The 11,067-nt window shown below is 38.6% G+C and overlaps 1 protein-coding gene and 1 long non-coding RNA gene across 2 annotated transcripts; one reads left to right on the top strand and one right to left on the bottom strand.

Moving 5' to 3' along the window:
- Positions 1-1,646: 1,646 nt before the first annotated feature.
- On the bottom strand, positions 1,647-3,947 carry LOC140178455 (uncharacterized). The gene is made up of 3 exons (XM_072215538.1): positions 3,128-3,947; positions 2,831-3,022; positions 1,647-2,191 (listed from the first exon to the last, which is right to left on the bottom strand). Exons 1-3 carry the CDS (start codon positions 3,945-3,947, stop codon positions 1,647-1,649), a joined length of 1,557 nt encoding a protein of 518 aa, XP_072071639.1.
- A 2,470-nt stretch (positions 3,948-6,417) lies between these two features.
- On the top strand, positions 6,418-9,230 carry LOC112742175 (uncharacterized). The gene is made up of 4 exons (XR_011871654.1): positions 6,418-6,487; positions 6,918-7,187; positions 7,297-7,411; positions 9,124-9,230. It is a non-coding gene; the product is annotated as an uncharacterized lncRNA (long non-coding RNA).
- The last annotated feature ends 1,837 nt before the right edge of the window (positions 9,231-11,067 follow it).

The following is an 11,067-nucleotide window of genomic DNA, read 5'->3' as shown; positions in this document are numbered from 1 at the left end:
CAACTTGCCCGTTAACCTGGGCATAGTAGGGAGTTGAAGTAACCATATTAATATTTCTCGAAGCTATAAAATTTTTAATTCGCTAATCAGTAAACATAATCCCTTGATCAGTACTCAATGTCTGAGGAATTCTGAACTGATGGATTATATATTCCTCGATGAAGTCTATTATTTCATTTTGACTAACTTCTATCAAAGGAATTGCTTCAACCCACTTTGTGAAGTAATCGATTGCTACCAAGATAAATTTATGTTATTTTGATGAAGGGGGATGAATCAATCCAATCAAATCCAAAGCCCAACCTCTAAACGGCCATGGCTTTATTATCGAATGCAACTCAGATGCTGGAATCTGTTGTATTGAACCATGTTTTTGACATTCTTGACATGCCTTTGCATAATCGATACAATCTTTTATCATGGATGGCCAATACATGTGGTTGCGATATAACACCCATTTCATTTTCTTTCCAGTTTGATGGGTACCACATATCCTCTTATGAACTTCACCTAAAGCAATATCTTTATCATCCTGACTTAGACATCTCGACAAACTTCCATCGATCCCTTTCTTGTACAATTCATCAGCCATTATGATAAAATTCATCGCCTGTAACTTTATTTTTCTTTCAACTGGGATGCTGAGATTCTTTAAATACTCAACAATAGGCTTTCTCCAATCATTATCTTCCCATTTGCCTATACATAAAGCTTCCCTTTCATCTGCAGGTACTAAAATCTGATGAATGCTAGCCAGTTTTCTTATCGTTTCTGGACCGATCCTGTATCTTGAAGCAATTTGGACTAACTCATTAGCAATCTCATTATGAATCCTTGGGATGTGAACCAAAGAAACTTTTCGAAAAGAAGTTAACAACTCCCAAGCCATTGCTAAATATTTTTGTAACTTCTCATTATTGCATTTAAGCTCTTTCGATAATTGTTTTAGGACTAACTAAAAGTCCCTTAATATCTGGACTTCCAGAGCCCCTTTATCGATCAATATTTCAAGACCCAGAATCAAAGCTTTATATTCTGCCATATTATTCGAACAGGGATACTTTAACTCGAAAAAGAACTCCGATGGAATTCCTTCTGGCAAAATAATAAGAATCCCTACTCCTGCGCCATCTTTGTGCTTCAATCCATCAAAATATAATTTTCAAAAGTCAACTTTAACGTCGACTATATTTGTCCCCTGGTCATCAGATTATTCGAATTATCCACTAAAAAAATCTGCAATGACCTAACCTTTAACAGCCTTAGCAGGAACATATTGTAAGTCGAATTCTGTCAAGACTAACATCCATTTCCTTATTCGACCTCGCAACATTGGAAAACTCAACATATATTTGATAAGATCGGTTTGTGCTACAACCTTTACCGATTTAGCCACCATATAACACTTCAACTTCATACAAGCATAATACAGGGATAAACATAATTTTTCTATCGGGAAATACCTTGTTTCGATATCAGTCAAGACTCGATTAAGGTAATAAACTGCCCGTTCATGCCCATTCTCATCATCTTGGGCTAACATACACCCGATCGTGCTTGTAGATGCTGCAATATACAATTTTAGGGGCTCAAATGGACGAACATTTGCTATAATCGGAGCCTTAGACAAATAATCCTTGATCGAATCAAACGTTTATTGTCCATTCGAACTGTGAATCATTCTTTAGTTTCACTAAAGGTGCAAACACTCGATTTTGATAAGAAAGATTCGAGATGAACCTTCGAAGATAATTCACTTTTTCCAGGAAAGACTGAACTTCCTCTTTCGATTTTGGGGCAGACAATGCCAAAATTGCATCAGCCTTGCTTTTATCGATTGCAATTCCTTTTTTATGAACAACAAAACCTAGAAAATTTTCAGCAAACACACCAAACGCACATTTTAAATGATTCATCTTTAATCCCTTCTTTCTCATGGTGACAAATGCCTTCCTTAAGTGATCAATATGTTGATTCACTGAGATCGATTTAACCATAACATCATCAATGTATACCTCCATAAATTTCCCAATGAATTCATGGAAAATAGCATTCATTGCGCACTGATAAGTTGCACCAGCATTTTTCAAACCAAAAGGCATAACCACCCACTCATAAGTACCTGATGCCCCAGGACAATGGAAAGTAGTTTTGGACACGTCATCTTCTGCAATGAAGATTTGGTTATATCCTGAATAACCGTCCATAAAACTTAAAATTTTATTTTCCACTACAACATTGATCAACATATCTGCAATCGGCATAAAGTATTCATCCTTCGGAGTAGCATTATTCAAATCTCGAAAATCAATACATACTCTGAACTTCCTGTTTTTCTTCATCACAGGGACAATATTCGAAACCTACTCAACATAACGTGCAGTTTGAATAAATTTTGCTTTAATCAAGCGTTCTATTTCTTCTTTAATTTTTTCATTGATTTCTGGAGCAAAACGTCGTGGAGTTTGCTTCACAAGTCGAGCATTTGGTTTTAATACTAACCGATGTTCTACAAGAGAACGATTGAGACCAGGCATCTCATGATAATCCCAAGTAAAACAATATTTAAACTCGTGTAAAAGATGGAAAAGTTTAGTTCGAAATGGATCAACAAGATCTTTACAAATATAAGTGATTTGAACATCCTCAGAAGACTCCAAATTAATTTCTTCTAAGGGATCTTGAGATTCAAACCCTTTGAAATATTTCTCATCTTTTATAGAATGTTTTTTGAAACCCAAAGGTTCTAGATCATAGATGCAATCAAAAGTGAAATCAACAACTTCGTTAGAAATAGGATGAACTTGATTGTTTACTAAATTAATATTACTTCGATTTTCAACACAATGTGCCTCTGCTATTAAATCAGCAGTTTGACTCGTAACATCACTTTCATTACATAAAGAAGAAGAAACATTTAAACTATGACCAAAATCAATCGATGACATCGATTTGTAACTACTAATAGAAATACTTATATTCCTACATGATTCCACCCTATTAGAAGAACCACTTTTATTCCCTACAGAAAAAGAATTACTTAAATAATTAGGCAAAGTTACCAGGTATCGGAAACATCCTGAACCTAGTCCATAGGGTGATCCTTCAGAAAATCCTGAAGAGAGACAATCCCAACTAGTCAGGCTTACATTCAACTGCGGGTAGCGCAACTTCACCGATAGGCCTTCTGAAGACAAGTAACAACCTTCACAATTATAAGAGTTCAATGTCCTATCAACATTCAAAGGCTTCAACTTAGGATTATGCATCCTGAAATCAACATGCAGTAGTTCGACATAAAGATTCGAATCTGCCTTAATAACGTCAGGCTTGCCATCCTCTGTCCAAAGAAGAACACTTTGATGCATAGTAGAAGGCACAACTCCCACACCATGAATCCAATCTCGCCCCAATAAAGTATTATAACTTGCTTTTGATGGGACCACCACGAACACAGTGTTTTGTTCGGATGATCCAACCTTTACATCCAAAGTAACCAGACCTTTTGCTGGAGTCGAAGAACCACTGAAGTCTGTTACAGCAATGTTTGTAGGGACCAAGTCATCGAGATGCTTTCCAACCTTCATCAGCATCCTCTCTGGTAGGAGACTTATTGCTGCTCCACCATCAATCAAGACTTTGTTCACTCTAATCCCACTCAGAGTAGTGGTGATATGGAGCGGGCGGAGATGAGATTTTTGTCTTTCAGTAGGTCTAAGAAAATAACACGGTTCATCCTCATATCGGATGAAGGAGAAAGCTTCCTCAGCTTCCATGTCATAGTCTTCCTCTAGGTCACCTTCATATTCACCCAGATACTCAGTTGGAATAATCAAAATCGTTCCAACCATCTCGTCATCTCCTTCTTCGAAGTACTCTTCATCCAAATCAACTTCCTTTCCTTTATCAACTCCCGAAGACTGAGCTATTGCTTTGCCTTTCTCCATCTTTGCAGGAGATGGAATTCTCTTTGGGCACGTTTCTTCATCAGAAGGAAAAACAATTCAGGAATGCACCAGAGGCGTTGCCCCCTTGCTTACATCTGCTTGAGGCTTCTTGTTTTGATTGAAGTTTCTTCTTCCTCTACCTCTTGGATACCCTCTGGCTCGACCACGATAATAGGGATATTGGTTTCGAGGTGGTCCTCGATGTCCCTACTGTGGGTTGCATCGATAAAGAACATCTCGCTTCTGGAACTCCTGACAGTTTTGAATCCATTGAACACCTATAGCCTGAGACCGACTCAAAGGTGTCGTAACATTTTGTTGAGGGGTCTTAGAACTTTGCCCATCCATATGCCTAATTGGTTGCCTTTGTCGAGCTTACTCTTCTCTATGGGCTAACTCCTTCTTCATCCTTTCTTTTTCAAAAATTGCTGCAGTTTCAGCATCGAATACAGCATTACAACATGGACTTAAAGATACGTCCCGATCTTTAATCTTTTGTTGTACTAAGAAATCTAGCAAACCATCTCCCGCTCGGGGATGCACCGACCGAACTTGTGACTCAAAATCATCAAGAGCCATATCAAAGTCATAAGACATTCCAACCATGTTCACTCCGAAACATGGTTCAATAAAACTAGCATCTGCATCAAAAGGATCTACATCCACTTTCATTTCCTTCTTTCCATCATCAAACTTCAAATGTCCATCCATTATTGCTTCCTGAATTAAGTCCCTGAAACGAATACAACTGTTAGTTTAATGACTAGTTACTTGCTGAAATTTGCAATAAGGTTTCCCTTTTAAATCTTTCACCAAAAGTAAAGTTCTACCTTCAGGCAGAATTAATTGTTTATCTTTAAGCAACACATCGAAAATCTGATCAGACTTTGAAATATTAAAACTATACTTGTTTCCACTTTTAGTTTTGATTCATTCGACTTTTCATTACTAGAAAGCTTTCTAAGTAAAGAGCAAAAATATGGAAGACCCTTCTTGAGCTCGGCCAAATCGATCTCTGTTTCGAAATCAAATTCCTCTTCTGAGGACTCCATAGTGATGTAAGCAACTTTCTCTTTTCGAGTAAAAGGTTTACTCTTTGACTTCTGCTCATTCCTATGTTTATCCTTTTATTTTTTCATGAGTTCGACCTGACGAACCTTTTCAGCTAGATGGACTAAGTTAGGAATATGCACATTAAGCAACTTTCGACGCATATAAAATCCTAACCCCATAACTGCTATTTTCACCACTTCACTCTCAGGTAATGAAACATAGCATCTACTTCTAGCATTTTTGAAACGTATCATATAATCATCGATGGTTTCACCATCCTCTCGTTTTAAAGCTACTAAATCAGTAACTGCCACATTTAATTTCCTTCGATAAAATTGGGCGTGAAAAGCAGTTTCCAACTGATTCCATGTTGTTATCGAATTTGGTTTGAGATTCGAAAACCAAGTAAACACATTCTTCGTCAACGAAAAAGGAAAAAACTTCATTTTCAAATTCTCATCATTGGCTAAATTTCCAATCTTGACCAAGTATCGAGCAACATGTTCAGTGGTTGATTCTCCTACTTCCGCTGCAAACTTTGTAATTATTTTTGGATTGTTCATCCCTTTTAGCACTTCAGCCATTTGAACAACTTAGGGAAAAACATACACAAAATGGGGTTGATTCATAAAACCAACATTCAAACCAACTCGATTGAGTACTTCTTCCACAATTTGTAAGACCCAAGACTTTTGAGAAGTCCTATTTTGAACTAATCTCAAGTCATATATTTATTTATATTCTTAATTTCATAAATTATCTTATTGAAGGTAATTAAAGGTAGTTTTGATTAATTGGATTTGAAATAAATTAAGGTTTTTATCCAAACTCTATGCTTATGGAGTATTTCTCTATTTACAACTTAAAGTTCTAGAAATCTAAAAATAATGAGTTTGGGCTATTTAAATTAAGATTTTATCTAATTTTATAATTATTGAGTTATTTTATATATTTAAATTGTAAAGTTTGTAGTTGTGAAATAATAAGGATTTTTATATGATTTGGACTAAATAATTAATATTTTAAAATATTGATACTACTGTTTTGGAAAAACAAAGGATTTAAGTATATTATTTCTAATTATTTTATTTGGACATTTTATTGAAAATAATTTGTAAAATTGACGAGCAAATAGTATTTTCTATATACAATTAATGTTGGATTTAACTTGGGTTTCAATTATTATATTATTCCCAATGTTATTTGAAATTACCAAGTTACCCCTAACCCTAATTTTCAAAATAATAAAACCCTAACCCAGCAACCCGTTACCCGACCCGGTTCCCTTTTTCCCCACACCCAGTAGCCACCGAAGATTTCCCTTTCCCCTAACTCATCAGCAAGCACCCAAGGTTTCCTTTTTATGAAAGAAAGAAAAGAAGAAAGAAATGGGGGAGCTGGGAAAAGGAGCGCCGGTATGAGAAGAGAGAAAGGGACGGCGCCGGCGGGCGTCACTGCCGCCGCGCCGCCGTGTTACACTGGGGAGGGTGAGAGAGCGAAGAACAGGCAAGAGAGGGAAGAGAGCTGCGCCGGGAGAAGAGAGGGAAGGGAGATCTGAGGGGAGGAGGTGTGTCACCGACCTGGTGCCACTGTCGCCGTCGCGTCCTGCCGTCCCTGCCACTATGAAGCCGCCGAACTAGGCTGAGGGAGAGGGAGGAGGAACGAGCGTGGAGAGCTCAGCCGCGAGAAGGGGAAACGCGGGTCTGACCCGTTGCCGCCGATCCGTCCCGACCCAACACCATCGCGAGGAATCTGCCACCGTGGGTGAATCGCCGTTGAGGAGCCGTCGCCACCAGATCCGCCGCCGCCTCTGTTCGTTGCGTCGTCACCTCTAGCCGCGCCGCCGTCCCTACGCCATCGCAGAGCAAACAAGAGAGAGATCTGAGGCTGAGTTGGGAGTCTAACCATCGTGCCCAGCCGCCGTTCGCGTCGTCGGCGCTGCCTCCGTCGGAACTGCCGTCGTAGGTGCCGCTGCCGGAGAAAGGAGCTGCGTCTCCGCCGGGAGTGGTTCTGTGACTTCTGGGACCACCGCCGGAGCCTCTGGCCATTTCTGCCGTCGCCGGAAAACTCTGCCGCCACCATTGCCGAAGTCCGGGTCGCCGCTGCCATTTGAGGTGGCTGTCGGGCTGCCGCCAAGCCGGTTCGGAGACCGCCGCTGTTTCGGTTCAGCCGTTCCTTCTTCGTTCGGTAAGCGTCTCGATCTGAAAGCCCTCTAGTTACTGCTCCATTATACGTTGAGGTGTTGTAGCATTCGTTGTTATGAGAGTTAATCTCGGCTATTATATGTTGCGATTAGAGTGGTTGTGGTTGCTGAGAAAGCGGGTTGGAGCTGAGGTTTTGACTGCAGTCGATTCGGGTCAATACGAAAGGAGTCAGTTAGCGAGTTTGGGTTGTGATTTCAACGTATCGAGGTAGGGCCTTTTTATACAAACTGATTCATTTTAAAGTGGAAGTTGTTATAAATAGATATGCTGTACAAAATGCATTTCTGGTGGTTATGTGAGTCTTATGAATTGTCTGGTTTTATCTTGAATGAATATGGGTGCTTGTTTGATTGTAACAATGTCTGATTTTGATAAATTGGAGATTTCTGGATTGGTTGATTTGAATGATTTTTGATAATTTGAAAGTTGAGTTTTGTTTTATTGGAAACTGATTTAGTCTTGAACCCGTCAGAAAGGATTGATGATTGGTTTTGTTGGGACCCGAAAAGGGTGGCAAAGTCCAAGTTTTAGGGGAGATGCTGCCGAAATTTCTAGAAAATCTGAGATTTTGATTGGAATTGTTATTTTGGAAAAGAATGAATTATGCTTTGACTTAAATATTTGAGAAATAAATTATGTTTGAACTTGCCTTAGTAGGAAAATCTCTATATCTTGGATGTAATTATTAAGAAAGGAATTATGCCTTAAAAATCAATTTAAATATGAAATTTTTATGTTTTGGAAATTGATTTACGTAAACAGATTTTGGAGGGGGTTTTAATGGGTTTAAAATAAACGTGGTTTTCAATTAATCTATTTCACTTTACGACATTTAGGAAGAGCTTGAAGTATTTTCTGGAACTTTGATTTATTAAAATTGAAACATTTCCCGAGCCCTTGGAAACAGATTTAAGAATGAAATTGAAATTGGTTTTCGGTTTAAAAATGATTTGGTTTTGGCTTAAGTTTGGTTGGTTTTGAAATTGGTGCAGAATAATTGGAAACACGATTTGGTTTTGGGTTTAAACCCTATTCTATTTATTCAACTCAAGAAGTTAAAGTTTCGGAGGTTTTCAAGGAATTTAAGAAATGAGTTAGGTTATTCTCCCCTGAAGTCTTGAGACTCCGCTGAAGAATCTTACGACCAAATCTTGATTTAGAAATGAATGATTTTGAGTCTTTCAAAGAGATTTTGAACTTGGCATGGTTTTGAGATCTTTGGAAGTATTGGAAAGATGTGGAAAGTGGTTCCGTTTTGAAAAGTGATTCTTGGCTAGCTGTGAATTAACTACGTTTGTTACTTAAAAGTAAATGGGCCAAGAATGATTTTGAATTAAGATTTTGAGCCTGATTGATTGTAGATATCATCAAGATTGATGAGTTATTGTTTGGTAGGCGTAAGGGCCGGGTTCGTCCCGCTTATGCTGAGAGATTTGATAATTGACGAGATTGTTGATAAGTCGTTTGCGCCTGGCAAGGACGGTAGTTAATCTCGCTTGTCGAGGTTGCGGCGCCCGCGTAAGGACGGTGGTTAATCCCGCTTACGTGTAGATGTGAGGTCGGAGGCAAAGTATCCCGCTCACATCCTTTCGGATCACAGGAGTGTGCAGGCACTGACATCCTGGACCGTGTGGCGGGCACGTTATCCCAGAGGGTTCCCATTTATGCGTGATCGAAAGGCAACATTCCCATGGGAATGTGTCAGGTTGGCAATTGAACCGATAATGTGATATCACAGCCAGTAGGACAGGCATTCATCATTTGCATCTATGTGATATTGTTTGGGTGTGCATATTGTATTTGGTTTGCCTATGTGAATACTTATGTTAACTGCTAACTGTTATACTTGTTGTAATTGCTCTTGATTGTGCTTGAACCACATTAATTGTGATTGTGTTTGAATTGATTGGTTTGTGAAGAGTTGGTTGCTGATCTAGCTGTTTGGGCCGGGGGCCGTGTTGGATTGGATGGGCTTGAGGCCGTGATTGGTATATTGAGTCCTAGTTCTGTATAAAGTATCTGATCGGTTCAGCATAGACTTAATGAACCTATGCTTAGAACGGGATGATCATTTATACCGCGTAGGTAACTGCTTTCATGATTGCGGTCTAGGAAAAACTTTTCAGACATTTTTTTAAGGAAAAAGGTTTTGTTTTAGAATATTTGAGAAATTTAGCAAGTCTTCAAAAATGAATTTTCTGGATTTCGAATGTGAACCTATGGTTTTTGGAAAGACTCATAAGACGAGCAATGATCACTGAACTCTAAGAATGATCTTATCTTTACGTATCTTGTTATAGCAAATTCTGTAATCCTATAATGAGAACAAGCGAGGACGACGTTCTCACTCCCCTACAGGTTATTCCTTTTCAGGATATGGAAGACGAAGCTTCAGGAGAGTTATGTTTACTTTCTGTTTATTCGGTCTTTTTGTATCACCGTAGCTATTATTTTTCCCTCACTTTTATCTTTATGAAGCTTGTAAGAGGGATAGGAAATTATGATATGTATAATTTTAAACTAGTGTTATGTATATGTATATATATATATTTTGAGGTTATATTTGAATTGTATGTGCATGTATGTTTATGTTTTCACGAAAAAGAGTTATCGAAGTGTTATGCGGTTTTAAGTTTTAAACAGGCTCATATTTTAGTCTTAAATATTATATAAGTCGTGGTAATACTCGAACTATCAGAGTGGCGCAGCCGAAAGCGTGACATTTTGATAGTTAGGGTGTTACACAATTCTTGTGACTTGATAACATTCACCGCCATGATTAGCACGTAATCTGGCGAGAATCTCATCTGCATTTTGCCCACGAGGAATAATATGAGGATTTTCTCTGTTAAAAATATTGTTTTCATTTTGAAACACATTTTCGAATCCTTCATTATTACCCCTGGCATTATGCCTTTCACCTTCCTCATAATCCACAATTCGAGCAATCTGTTTGACTTGTCTAGCAAGGCGTTCGAATTTCGATTCGTGATCAGCCATAATAGGATTTAGAATTGTGGTCATTTGCTGAGTCAACAAGTTGACTAAGTCATGATGACTTTCCTCTACATGTTGTCGATACACTGCCATGGAGTTAGCGGCGTTCGATGTAGAGCCCACATTATAATCACGAGAATACTCGTAATGCTGTTGTGGGTCTTAAGCATTATTCACTCCACTTATACCTCCAAACCGAACATGAGGAGCAAAACCACTCACTGGTGGAGTATAACCAGGAGCAAGACCATAAGGAGGCCATCCAGTGGTCAGTGGGGGCTGGATTGGTGGCAAAGTGCCACGTGGACGAATGTTACGTCCGATACTTCCAGTTTGTACAGTAGTAACTACAATACTTTCATTTCCAACCACACCTTCCGAACGTGAAGTCACGTCTGCAGATTGCACAGTTACTGGTATATTGTCATCGGTGGATGAACCACCATTCACATTTGACAATTCATCAGCCATGTGAATGATCTTTCCACTTCGCAATCACATACACCAAAATGACACTAAAATTTATTTGACACACTTCGATTTTAAAACTATCCCACTAGGCGTGCCAATTTGTTTTTTCGATTTTTCGCAAATCGCTGGTGGTTCGATATCTAATAGTCTGGGAAACCTACTCCTCTTTTGCAGGTACCAGTTTTCTATAAGTGCATCAAAGCGTCTCGAATTAGACGAGTATCGAAATGGAAAATAAATTGAAATTTGTAAAAGAATAAAATAAATGAGAAAATAAAGCTTTCGAAAAGTAAATTGATTGAAATCAGAAAAGATCGCGTTAAAATTAAACGAAGCGATAAAATGCCTTCGAGTGAATCAAAGGACTTTCGACATGGAAATTAAAAGATGTTGGA

Source organism: Arachis hypogaea, chromosome 14 (genome assembly GCF_003086295.3).
Source record: "Arachis hypogaea cultivar Tifrunner chromosome 14, arahy.Tifrunner.gnm2.J5K5, whole genome shotgun sequence".
Taxonomy (NCBI): domain Eukaryota; kingdom Viridiplantae; phylum Streptophyta; class Magnoliopsida; order Fabales; family Fabaceae; genus Arachis; species Arachis hypogaea.
This window is presented reverse-complemented; position numbering and strand designations above follow the sequence as displayed.